The sequence below is a fragment of the Dermacentor silvarum genome, chromosome 4, assembly GCF_013339745.2.
Source record: "Dermacentor silvarum isolate Dsil-2018 chromosome 4, BIME_Dsil_1.4, whole genome shotgun sequence".
In the NCBI taxonomy this organism is placed as follows: domain Eukaryota; kingdom Metazoa; phylum Arthropoda; class Arachnida; order Ixodida; family Ixodidae; genus Dermacentor; species Dermacentor silvarum.
In genome coordinates this window covers 47294955-47308897 of record NC_051157.2, presented here as the reverse complement: position 1 = coordinate 47308897, position 13943 = coordinate 47294955, and the positions used below count along the sequence as shown (strand labels likewise).

Sequence of the window (13943 nt, the reverse complement as noted above, 5' to 3'; positions counted from 1 at the left end):
CTATTAGATTAGTGCAAGGTTTATAGAAACTGATGAAGCAACGGTATGGAATCAGGACTAGGGGTTAAGAGCCGTTAGATTAACATTTAGTGTCATTAGAAATACTACAAATGAAGCAGAGCAGGGAGATGCACTACAATAGGAATCCTCTGAAGTGCACAAGGCTCATAATGAAATCAGTTTTGAGGAATAACCTAGACGAGTTATGTCACAAGGTGATCAAACGTTTTTATACAAGAATGAAACGCCCTTCCTAAGAACAAATATACGACTACATGACCAAACGGCATGAGCTCATCTGGAGGAAACTACAGATAGGCTCCATCCCAACACCAATTCTGTATTCATACATTTTTCCAGCAACCTTTACGCCGCAGTGCAAGCTGCGCAGAGCTCCCCGGGCCGACCTGTTCCATATACTGTGGGGCTGTCCACAGGGCTTGCAAATTACCACGATGACGTAATAGTTCAGCGGAAATCCGCTAGGTGGAGATAAGTAATTAAAGGGAAACAGACATCCACCCAAATGTAGCAATTTGCTACAATGGAAACCCAACCGGGTTCCTCGAAAGAAAGCCTCGCAGTTGAAGAAAAATTCGTCCGGACCGGTGCCTTACCAGGCAGCCGCTCTACCATCTGAGCTAACCAGGCGGCTAGCAGATGGCCTGGCGAAGTCGAATTTGTCGACAACTCGAAGCAAAGGCATACACTTGCCTTTGCTTCGAGTTGTCGAGGCTGCGGGGCTTTCTTTCGAGGAACCCGGTTGGGTTTCCATTGTAGCAAATTGCTACATTCGGGTGGATGTCTCAGTTTCCCTTTAAGTTACCACGATGCAGCAGTGGGAGGCCACACTGCTCAGCTCCAACCCAGATGAGCAGGCCTGGGTCACGTAGCGGGCAGAGGCCACCGCCAGGGAGCAGGGACTCCAGCCCGACTAACCGTCGTCGCCTCCCGCATCTGAAGAAACCACGAGCCTCTGGTTTCAAATAAATGTTAAGTAAAACTGAAGAGCATGTCGCCTTGGTGCTCGAAAGGTCAAATCAGTTCTGCCATCAAAAATGGTGTACTTGAAGCGAAACATTAGCAAACACCTCTGAGCCGAGACAACAAACTTGGAGCCCAAGGCTTGTGCAAATGGATGAGGCAGCGATGTGGCCTCCAGGCACAACATCTATGCTTCCAACACAAATCAAGCCATCTAGATGATGCTGGAACACAAGTTCTCTCTTTACATCATTAGAACCAACATTGGTAAATTTGGTAGTCTACAGTAGAGACACATTTGAGTACTGGGATCCATTTGGGTCCCAGTGCATGGCTTCAACATGTGCCAAAGTACAGATAGAAGACTATGAAACAGCAGTCATGTGCTCACCAAAACAAAAATATTTTATTGTTGACGCGTTACCCATACACTAAATCTCAACAAAAAAAGGGAGTAGACATAAAAAAGTACAAACAATATTGGTCTAATAAGTTAGTTACATCACACACGTGAGAAAAATGTCAAGGCCCGTGAGAATCGTTGAACCTTGCACCAGAAAAGAAAATGTCTTAATCCAGTACCGATTATTCTCAGAGCAGCTCGCAGCACTTCCACAAGAGATCCTGCCGACAGCCGACAGAGGGGAAGCGAAATACCAATTTAAAAGAGTTGGTGCCTACATTTTTTTCTTCTTCTGTGCCTCATTCACATGACATGAGGAAGGCACCAAATTAATATGCGTCCATCGACCAGCACTGGGCAGGAACTCGCAGGCGACTACACTGTAGGACAAACACACATAAGAAACCAAACTTCAAAAACAATGTGTCAAACTCCAGGTGAATGTGTTAACGCTCAGTGAATGGTAACACCAACCGAAAGCCCAACCATAAGCGCTAACATTTCCGGAAAACATTTTTTTTTAAAGGGTGCCACTCTGCTTTAACAACTGACTGCGTGCGCGAAGTGGTGGACTTCTCAAAAAAACACGCTGTTTACGTCACGCTTTACTTTGTTCACCTGCCTAGATGGCGTTTTTTTTTTTGCATTTTCTATCCGCGCTAACGCAGTTTCCATATAAATCATTGTGTTCTTGCAGCACCAACATAACAAAACACACAAGGCTTAGAACCACCGTACTGGTTTACGTCGAAGACCTGCAACTACGTGCCCAATTGATTCGGCTTATGGCAGGGAGCCTAAAATGGTAACCCCATTCCCGCAACCCAAGGCTGCTGCTGCCGCAAGCGCAGCACCGAAATCTGCTCAGCAGGGCCACAGCATCAGCAGCCCTGGAGGGGATTGCCCTAGGGTAGCATGCCTGCTGTTTAACACGATGAAGTCTGCTTCCCCGATATACGATTGTCGCGATGTTGATGGTGTTTCTTTCGGACTACAACGCCAGAGAGATCTGATTCGGGCAAAGTAGCGGACATGTTTGGCAAACGCCCCCCGCACTGCACCGCTGCAGTGTTGCCCAACGGATGCAGCCGGCTATCAACAACCAGAGTTGCGAAGCGTAGCTCTGCATTCGCTGAGAAACGCACTTGTGACACAAACACACAGACCCACACAGTGCGGTCGTCCTGGACGATTTACCGGTCGGCCACCACTCGGGAGCGCTTGCGCATAAAAAAATACTAAAAGATGTCCTCAACGTTTACTCTAGAAAACACACGCTAGACACCATTCGTACAGTCAAAAGCAGCTTATCAGCTGTACACAACACGCAAGTTTTTTTTCTTTCGTCTGAAAGGAAACAAAAAGATGTAGTGAACACTGTACGATATCTTTTTTTTTTTCATATATATACCCCTGCTGGAGAGAGAGCAATATTGGTGGTGAGCCTGAGCTGGCCCCCGTCACCACATAATGGCTCGAGAGTGCAGTCTGCTATAAAATGTGGGGGGTGGTCTCTGCGGGGCTTCAATACGATGAACAGAAAAAGGGGGGGGGGGGAAGAAACTCGTGAATGCAACTCAGCTCTGTACACCACTGGAAAAAGGGGCACATGGGACAGACGACCACACAAACACTTTACTAGAAAACGCACGAAGATGATGAAAAATTCACACCATGGAACTCTCGGTAGAAAAACTGCGTTAACGTCAATATGGAGTCGCACGTTGGCCTGTAGCCCGTTAACAAAGAACTCAAAACTACTGCCACAGCAGCATTCAAAATGATGAGGAACAAATAAATAACAGCTCTGAACAAGTGTTGAGCACGTCTGCTAGAAACAGAGAAAAGACGCAGAGACAAACGAGATAGAGAGAGAGGGTGACGAACAGGAGTGAGAGAAACACGCAACCTGCAACTAGTCGGAGAAACAGCAGCCGAAAAAACAGAAGTCAAGAACTTGACGGGAATGTACGGGCATCCACACAAAACACGGCCGGACAACACGAACAGCACACAACTCGCACAACTGCTGCCCTATGTTTAAAAAAATATCGGGGAGAGCAGGACACAGCAATGACACCGCATTGCTTTCTTTTTCTCTTCGTAGCACTGGAGCCTTCTTTGACCATGTATGCAATGAAAGTGGCACTTGACTAGGCACATACAACCAGGAGCCAGGGGCAAGACAGGGCAGCACAAACTGTACAGCCTGGCCCACAAGGCTTAAAAAAAAACTCCAAGGCCAAAGTTGCACGCCACAACCGGGCTGTCACGCAACACCAAACACAGTGGAGAAAAGTGCCAATGCCAGCTCCCAATGCAACCACTCCCTAACTGCCCTCGCGTTTGGACGCCAGCCTCCCCGCCGATGCTTGGTAACGCCAACGAACCTGACGCATATCTGCGGGGGAAAGGGCTGCTAGAGAGACATCCTCTTGGGCTCTGTGTAGCAGTCAAAAAAGAGGCTCCAAGAACATGGGCTCGTCATTGGTGCACTGCTCTAGCAAGTTAGCGACGGGGATGCCAGTGTAACATACGCCTCATAGCATCGTCTGTGCATGTGTGCCTAGAGACTAAGAAATGGCGCCTACCTACAAGAGGGGAAGTGAGTGTTCTTTTTGCAAGAGAAGGAGGTGAGCAAGTGAAACACCTTCGTAAAAGAGTCTCCGAGGCACCCCTCAAAGAGGATGGGTGTTGAGAAAACAGAACACCTGAAGCAACCACCCTCATCCCAAACAGCCCTCCACACTGCAATGATAAATGCACGTTCACACAAAACGTTTTCAACATTTTTCTTCCCACATACACGGCATAAATATACGCACGCATGCACACACGTATATACTATTATATATGTATATGCAGTGAACATGGAGATAATATATTAAGAACGAGAAACTTCATCTCATGGTTTTTTTTCTCTTTAAATAATAAACCTTCCAAAAATGTCAACGCAAAACAAAACACGCGCATACGAAACAAAAAAATGCAAATGAAGCTGTGTAACTGCAGTAAAGACATGTGGTTTTGTACTATGAAAAACCTTAAACTCTTCCGACAAGTTGGCATCATAAACTGGAATATGCAATCAACTGTGTTCCTTGACGAACCTAACTTGATAAAATGTTAACGAACCTTGTGGCTTGGTCTAGAGCGATAAGATTCACTCCCAGAAAAAATCTGCAGCACGTGAACAGCGTTAGAAGGTGCACAGAAGGTCTGATCATGTTCTCCGATGGTATATTGCTCCAGACAGTTCCCACATCTGATCAGAGTGAGCCATTGTGGCGATTTTGTAATTAAGCTTTCTCAAAAGCCTTGGAAGCCCTAGGTGCACAGCAACTACAAGAACTCAAAGTTGTGAAAGAAGAGAAAAAAAAAAGATATGCTAGCGTCTATGGAAACAACTCCGGAATGTGATGGCACCAGAGACCGCTGGATTAGAACACTTAGAAACGAGAAGAGTTAAAAGGAGATCACTCGGTGCACGAAAACTCTATAAATGATTAAGTGGCAGAAAGAGAGAAGACATGGATAAAAGCCAATCAAGCATTGTATCAAGGCACATGCATGTTTGCAAAAGCCTGTGTGAGCGTAGCTGAACAAATGGTGCTGGCAAAAGAGAACCGAGGCAACCAATGGTGGCCACTACAAAAAGTGAAATGTCGTGGTCATTCAACTTCGTCTCCCCATGCATACTTGCATAGTCTGGAAGGAAGAAAATGGATTGGGTTTTTAAGAGCTTTGCTAGGAAAGCCAAGCGACCCAAGAACACACCAGGCCTTTCTTCGCACCTCAGCTAGCAACAAACGATGTAGTGGATATGTATAGATGGGGTGGCAGCAGGGGACAGGGTTAGGGGGTTTGGGTATTGGGGGGGGGGGGGGGTCCTCCGCCAATGTTTAGGACGATCACCACGTCAGACAAGTGTACGATCACACACACACATGCACACACGCACATGCACACGTGTACAGACAACCAGAGGGCACACCAAAACGACAACTTCCACACGCAAACATCACCCACACCACCCAAGCCAAGTAGTGCAGCTTGAGAGAAGAATAAAAAAAAAAAGACGAGCACTTCTGTCCACAGCAGCGTGGAACTGGCTAGGAAAAAGCCTGCAGCCTTCATTGCATGCAACGCACCACCAGACCCTGCGTGAAAAGCCAAGAACCAACAGCTTCAAACAGAAGCAAGAGAGATTCTCCAAAAACGTGTGCCACTGCAAAACGTGTTTGCATGCTTTTACTTGCCCATGCTGGCATTCATTCACTTATTGCTGAAACAACAAAAATAGTTTATTCAACAGAATACCTCGTGTTTGTGTGCTCGGTGAATCACAACTGCAAATTCTGTGTAGAAAAATGAGTTATATAGGAGCAAACAACATAGCGTTCACATCTGCTGTCGACGAGCAAAAATGCACACTGTTGCGAGGCGGTCATCGAAACCTTGAGCATTACATGTCACACCTGCCATTTTTTTCACATGCCAAGCAACATGCTGCGGGCCTCGCTACAACAGCACTGCCTGCAAGATCCATACATGTGCGTTCCATTATCCACAGTATTACAACAGTTGAAAAATAAAAATTATAACAAAGCAGACAGACGTGTAGTGTCCCACCCAGCCGCTTCTAGAAGAAATCCGGCTGTGCAGTGCAAATTTTACGAATGGCAGTAACATGTAAATGCAAAAAGGACAAGGGGAAAAAAAAAAGAGCCACCAGAACACACGAAAACAGAAGCAGTAGTGTGTCAACAGCAAGAAAGGCTTTGCTCCCTTAATATAAAAACAGAATGGCGCAAACTAAAACTTCCTTTTAAACAACACAAACTCAATGAACAAAAAAACTTAACTCATAAAAAAAGCTCCAGACCAGACAGCGAAGACAAGACAACATCTTCAGCCTTCTTATTTCATCATTCTGTTTGGTTTGGTGGGGCCTCCCACATGCAGTAGTAATAGTAGTAACGGCTACGCACATTTCACGAGACCTCGGAGAACGAAGGCTGGACAAGGAAACTCCTCAGATGACGGCAGCCCCCGATGACTAGCCGCAGAAGTAAAACTGAGCGGAAGGAAGATACTCTAGAAAAAATTTCACCCATAGCGTGGAAAATTTCTCGCCCACATTTAACAAGCTATGACCCCCCGCCTGCAAAAATTGTCAACTGCAGCTGCTACGAGAATCATGTGAAATAAACCAGTGGAGGCGATGCCTTTGGCTACAACTGCCAGAACCAGCACCTAAGGGACAATGGCAGTATTAACTGTTTAACAACTTGGGGCAGGAAAAGATAAGGATATACCTCCTCAGACTGTTGATGTAAGCTTTCCCTCTGAACGCATGGAAAGACAAACGAGTTTTCCCACAGATCACACTAAAAGTGCCTCGTAGTTGCACCCACAAAGAAAAAAGGCTTCAGGGAGGGAGTGATAAAAGGGGGAAATGGGGAGGGAGGACATTGACAACACTTGGCACAATTGCCTTCGCACATGAGCATCTGAACTCCACAGAATTACTCATCAAACACATTCAGGTAACAAACCCAATGCCAAACACCACATGGCTCTTCAGGGTGACAAAAAAAATAATTAAAATATTGAAACAGGATTAAAAACAAAGAAGAGAAGGAGTAAAATGAGAAGTGATATCGCTTATGACTGGCCCCTCCATGCACATGCGGGCGTCAAACCAATCACAGCTGCCTCAAAAGCTGGCTGATGACAGAACTGGCCTAAAATATGGCAGTGCAAACTAACCCACCCCCACTTCCTTCGAAGATGCCTGCCCGGGACGACATCTCTTTGGCATGACTATTGTCTACCTCTTGTTCTGCAGCATTTCCCGTAATAATTTTTGTTTGTATGTGTACGTGTATGTGTGTGATCTGTGGGCTCCTAAACAACAGATTACTTTTTTTTTTCCGCTGCACCACTCACGGTTTATGACTAGGACCGTACACAAAAAGCTTGTAACCTCAAAAGCTCTCCTATGCAACCCAAACAAACAAGATCTAACAGAGAGAGCATATAATAAACATCGAAAACAAAATACTAAAATGGGGGGAGTCGGGGGGTACTGGAAAGGAAAAAGAAGCCAACCAAACAAAGAATGCAATAAACAGCAAACAGACTTAACCGGACACAAAACTAAATAAAGGGGAAGCTTCAAACGGAAGGTAATAATCATATATCGGTTGAGGAAATCCCACAAACCAAACAGGGAAAAAAAATTCAGGAAATGTAAAAAAAAAAGGGAAACAACGCTACAACAACTATGCTACTTAACATAACAAGAGCCTCTGTGTGTAGATTATATATGGTTTAAATAAACAATGAAACCATATGCACTAAAAACCCCAAATAACTTAAGTAGATCAGATCAAAGAAAAAAACATGACACAGGCCACAACACAAGTGACAGCAAGCCTGTCGTAAGAAAAAAAAAATAGGCATGTTTAAAAGGAACAGCAGTGGTGGTGCCTTCTTGATAAAAACTGCCAAACACTGGCTAAACATTGTAAAGTCCCTTCACGGACCATGACGAGAGAGAAAAAAAGGGGAGGAGGGGTGAGAATACTGGCTTTTTCTCCCTCTTCAACCATGTGCCTCTTGCTCTCATTAAAAAAAGAAGCTATACACACCATCCTCCTTCTCACAATTACCAAACCACTTTAAAAAGGAAAAAAAAAAACAGAGCAAGAGGCATGCAAGAAATGAGGTCATATGATGGTGACAAAAATGTAACGAGGAAGGAGTGTGTGTGAGAGAGGGAGATAGAGCCCGTGCAAACAAGGCGCAGCAACAAAGGTGACCCCAAACTCTCCCATCAGAGACAGCCGCCGCCACCGCCCCCACCGCCACCGCCCCCCGAGCCCGGAGGCGCCGAGGACGAAGCGGGAAGCTGCACGTAGCGATAGACGTACAGCCGGTAGTCCTTGCTGGCCAGCACCACAGAGCCGTCGTCCATGAGGGCCACATCAAAGCACTGTGCGTGCTTGACTTTGGACTCTAGAGCGTTCACGAGCTGCCCGTCCTGGGTGAACACAGTCACGTTGAAGTTGTTGTGGTTGTCCGCAACCAGGATCTCGCCCCCCTGGTTCATGCAGACCCCAATGGGATAGTTCGTCAAGCCTTCTCCACCGATCTGTCGCAGGAAAACGCCGTCGTAGTTGAACACCTTGACGCAGTGTGCCCGGTTGTCCGAGATGAAGATCTCTTGCCGGTCGTTGACCACCACGCCATTGGGAAACTCGAGGTGCTTGGAGCAGCCAAACTTCTGCAGCACGTTGCCACTCTGGTCGAAGATAATGACCCGCATCACCTTGCACTCGACAACGACCACGCGCCCCTTGGGGTCCACGGCAACGCCACGCGGGTGCTGCAGAATTACGGCGCCAAACTTGCGCACGAACTGCCCATACTGGTTGTAAATCTGGATCTGGTGCGTTGGCGAGCGCTCAGTCACCACAATGTCCCCGGATTGGCGCACCACGGCGACTCTGTTTGGGTAAAGGAGCTGTCCATCACGCTTCCCGCATTCACCGAACTGGAACTTGAAGCGACCTTCCCGGTCGAAGATCTGGATGCGGTGGTTGTTCGTATCAGCCACAACAATGTCATTCTGTGCGTTCACAGCCACGCCTGAGGGCTCCGTGAACTGGCCCTCCATTACGCCAAACTCTCCAAACTTGCAATGATAGATCATCTTTTGCCGCTTGATCTGCGACTTGAGCGGATACAGCCCTACTCCTGTGCCGGCTAGGTACTTCGATGACAGTTCAGCCAGGGCATTCTGTGGGGGGGCCGCCGGAGCGTCCGGCGGAGCACCGAAGTCTGAGCCGTTGTGGAAAATGTCAGCGCCTCCACTGGACCATTTCTCATAGGGGCTGACGTCGGCGAGACTGGTTGAGAACGGTCCGAGACTGTTGGCCGAACTGAATCGCTTTGACAGGAGGTTTGACTCAAAAGGAGACGTTGGAGGAGGTGGAGGGTGGTGCCCATTCTGGTGCAGGGTGGAACTACGCTCAGCTGGGCCGAGGACAACACCATTGGGCCGAGCAATGGGCGGTTGCCGCGGGGCCCCCTCAGGTGCTCCACCCTGCTTGATGTAGCCAAAAGTGTTGCGCACACCCACTTGGATCGCCTGATAGTTGGACACAAATTCAAGGTCCATGCCGTGAAGCCCAGCCTCTGGCCGAAACGACAAAAATCCCTGGAACTTCGCCTCCAGTAGCTGCTTGAAGACTAGAGCCTCGGTGCTTGTAGAGAAGCGAGTCAGCCGCTCGACAAAGGCACACACCTGGTGGATTCGTTCGATGGTATCTTGAACCTGAGGGGCAAAGAGTGAAAGGTATTAGTATTAGTGAAATGTATTACTAAAGATAATTTCCATTTATTGTCTTAGTATTCCTTGGCGGCGGCAGTGAAATTTTGTTATATTAAAATCGTGTATAAACACAGTCCGTCCTACTGAGGTTTTAAATACACGGTTTTCTATGGACAAGAAGTTATAAAAAGTTAAATACTTCATTATATTGAGAATTTTGTTACATCGAGGTTTAACTGTATTCTGGCGTGCACAGACTACATGGCACCTTTCAGAAATGACACCAATAATACTCTCAGTTGATCACTGTTGCGTGACTCGCCACCCACTGAACACGTCAGCATCTACAGGCAACACCATTACTGGCAGTGTGCCAAAACAGCTTGCTTGGCACCGAGTCAGATGACTGATCCTAATACAAGACTTGAAGTCCATCAACTCCGGAGTGCATAACTGGTTCTGGACATGAAAAAGTTCACGACGCCAATTTCTGCAGCGTAATGAATTCTAGCCATTTCACATAGAAAACGAACTGCAAACTGTACGAGGCGTGGTGGAAGATGCAAAGAGTGTCTAAAACATGGTGGCCATAACATGTTTCCGGCTTCTGCAATAGGTGGTGTCCAAAACTCGACATCTATGAAGTGTTTCCGGCTCTCAAAATCACTTCCACCACCTTCAACCAGCAAAAGCAACGCCTTTAAGATCCACATATTAAATCCAGAGGGTGCCACCCTATGGGACGTGGATTTGGACACCACCTATCGCTGGTTCATGCCTCCAGCAAAAGCATAGCCTTGAAATCGGTGTCTGTTACTCAGCGGAAGCAATCCCTGGGGTGTGGATTTGGACAGAATGGTTGGGCGCTGGGTGCTCTTTCTGACAAACAGTTGAGATTGAGAAATCTGGAGCATGCACAAAAGCATTTCGAGATAAGGGGTGACAACTACAGTTAAACCTGGATATAACGAAATTTACAAATTCCCGGAAAACTTCATTATAAAGAGGATTTCGTTATATGCAGGTTCGGCACGAAAATTCGAAAAAGAAACGCTTACCATATTTACTCGATTCTAACGCACCCTCAATTGTAACACGCACCCGTTTTCCGTTTTCGTCAAAGCACTCATCCTTAGAATGTCACACCAGGTCCCGGTTGCTTGGACGAGTGTCGTTTCGCAAAAGCACGAGGCATTGGAAACGAAGAGCGAGCATCACGATGGCGTTGTATAGTGTTACAGTAGAACCCCGCTGTTACGTTCCCGGGGACTGCGTTTTCCCGGCTGTTACGTCGTTTTCAGCCGGTCCCGGCACAGCTCCCATAGAACCCAATGCATAGGTAACCCCGCTGTTGCGTCGCAACTGTGGGACCGTTCCCGCAACATACGTTGCGAACTGCCACCCCGCGTCGGCCCAAGCGGCCATTTTGACTTTTCATGTCGCTTGGCTTGGTGGCTTGATGATGGCATTGGCAGCCCAAAGTGCCGGGGGCGACAACTATGACGTATTTTCGGTTTCCGCCAGCAAAAGTATGGCCCTTGAGATCTGTATTTGCTATATAAAGATGGTGTCTGACGCGTTGTGGCCCTAAAATTGGTGTTGGCTCATAGATATTCCGTATAAAGTCCAAGGGCGATAATGCAGTCGCCGACGACCACGTCTAAATCTCGCGCGCGCAAGAAAGCAGGGAGGAAGCGCGCCTTCTTCTGTTGCGCTCGAGGCACCGGTGAAGAAGGAGCGAGGGGGGAGGGATAGCGGGGCGGCATTGTACTGTACTCTGGCATCAACTGCGTACTGTGCGGCGGCGCGCGGTCGCGTGGGCCATATCTTGAAAGCGATCTGCGTTGGGGCATCGGCGGCTCGTAGCTTTGTGCGTGCTGTGTGTTCTCAGCGCTCAGTTTGCGTTGAAGCAATAGACAACAGCACGAAGGTCACTTCGCTCGCTTCTCCAGCGGCGCCTCCACACGCCGCCAGCGTTTGACAGCGCATGTCCGCACTCATCGAGCGTGATGTGTCACAGCGTGTGCCAGCGCGTCGGCAACATCAACTGGAAAAGGAGAGAGTGCCGGCTTGGCGGGCTAGGCCAGCTGCAGCAAGCAGCAGGATCAGGTTTGAATGAAGGGAGGGGAAAGGTCACTTTTTTAGCCAATGACGTAGAGGCACCATTTAGCAGATGTACTCAATTGCTCACAAAGTCTGTGGTGTTGCAATGTTGTGGAGGTATGCTAAGTGCATCTAGCAACCAAAATGCCTTGACAGGCTTGACGTCAGTCAAACAGAAGGCAGTATTGTTCTCTGAAGTGGGAGACATCACTATAAAGAGAAGTTTCGGCACTTAAGGCAAACTCCAATCAGATGTCCAAGACGTGACACTTTTGTGTAAGCAATGCACAGCGAAGGCTACCTACCAGTTGACATGATTCACAAGGCACTCACAAACTGCACCACTTTAATGCCCCCACAACTGGCTACCTTGAGTTTGAGAAGAGAGCAATGACAGCAACGACTTAGGCCCAAGTTTAGAGGTGCACCCCTAACACAAAAAGATACAGAAAAATTACTTAACTGACCCAAAGTTATTTGCGAGAAAGAAATGAAGTGCATGATGTCATACACAATCTGAGGCGGTATTCTTGGACAATCAGCTTCAGGGATACTATCACCTTCACAAGATTTGGTAAACAACACGGCACCCGACGCATTGCTGTCAACAGGTTACAGCGTTCCTGGCATTGTGTTTAACACAGAGAAATGCTGTCGAATTAGATGCATCTGCTGCCAAGTCACACGAAATCTCGTGAAAGTTATTGAGTCCCCAAATGTGGTGACCCGAGAATACCACCCCCTGCAAGCTGTTTTTTGGGTGGGGAATCCTGGCTGCATAGCAAGTACAAAAGAATTTTGTAACTTCACTATCACTGGAATGTACGCATTGCAATCGTAAAGAAGAATAACTGTTTCCAGTAGCCGAATGCCACAGAAACTAGGACACCAAGGCAGGTCCCTTTATGTTTGTCCTGAATGATGTCTTGCTACAGTCCCTTTTTATAGCACAGTAAAATGTCAACGCACCTTCTGTCCAAGCAGACCTAGGGAGACCATCTTTGCGTTGTACACATTCTCAAGCTCGCGCAGGGTCTCCTGCCGTCGCTCCTCGAGCATGGAGCGGTAGAAGTGGAAAGTGTCGGCGACCTCCCCTTGGGCTCGCTGGTACTGAGCCTGGAGACGACTTGACACCTGCTCGAGGGTCTTGAGTGCTGCCCTGAGATCGTGCGACTTGACCCGTCCATCCTCCACCATGTGTGACAGGCCCTCCACGTGACGAGGCGCTGCTTCGCTCAGCGGCTCGAGCTCGTGCATTGCCTGCATGTATAGCCAGCACACAATGTACACACCAGCCGCATCTCTATAGACAAAGACTGCGCAGCTGCGCTTAGTGTAGGCGAGAAGAGTACAGAATATGCTAAGCACAAACCACTGCGATTACAAATGTGTGAAAGTGACACGAGTACTGTTTAATCTTCCAAATTTCTTGAAAGTAATGCCTTTTATACTGTTTCATGCATAACAGGACACGACAAGAACTACGCAACTACAGTCGAATCCCCCTACAACACATGCCGCTACAATAAAATTTCTACCACAACGAAGATTTTCCGATTCCCCGTCAGCTGCCCATAAAAATAAAACAAAAGTCTCTTCATAATGAAGGTGTTTTATTCGGTATTTCCGCTTCAATGAACTTTTCGAGAACGAAACTGGGACTGAATTGAAATTGGAACTGCCCAGTAGTCAAATTAGAAGGCCTTTCCAAAGCTGTGACGATCGTATGTCCGCTTGAACGAGGTTTTAGCGAACGAAATCAAATTCAAAGTACTAATTTATGCCACTGCAATCCATAGCCATGCGTGGATGGCTATGGCCGTGCTAGGATGGCTAGCCACCCTAGCACGGGATCACCACAAGCGCTGCCGTTTTCTGTGGTGTGTGTCCGGTCAAAATGGCTACGCCAACGAAGAAGCGTAAATTTCTCTCTCTCGAGGAGAAGGCACACATGATTGCCGAGGCAGAAAGCGGAAGGAAAAAAAATTCGCAGTTTCGCCCAAAAGGCGCAGCATCGATTGCGATAGATTAGTAGGCAGCTGTACGAACTAAGGATAGTAGTTTTATCGGCAATATAAACTTGTAAACATTCCCTTACTAACTAAATTACCA

At 47.4% G+C, this 13943-nt stretch overlaps 1 protein-coding gene across 4 annotated transcripts in view; it reads right to left on the bottom strand.

Moving 5' to 3' along the window:
• Window positions 1–1371: 1371 nt before the first annotated feature.
• The window catches only part of LOC119449959 (brain tumor protein-like), a 98446-nt gene continuing 85874 nt past the window's right edge, over window positions 1372–13943 (bottom strand). For all 4 annotated transcript variants that reach the window (XM_037713278.2, XM_037713276.2, XM_037713277.2 and 1 more), the window contains 2 exons: window positions 12801–13091; window positions 1372–9731 (listed from right to left, as the gene is read on the bottom strand). In XM_037713278.2, the coding sequence (XP_037569206.1) occupies window positions 8229–9731; window positions 12801–13091 (1794 nt within the window). In that variant the 3' untranslated portion in view covers window positions 1372–8228. The remainder of the gene's footprint in view (window positions 9732–12800; window positions 13092–13943) is intronic.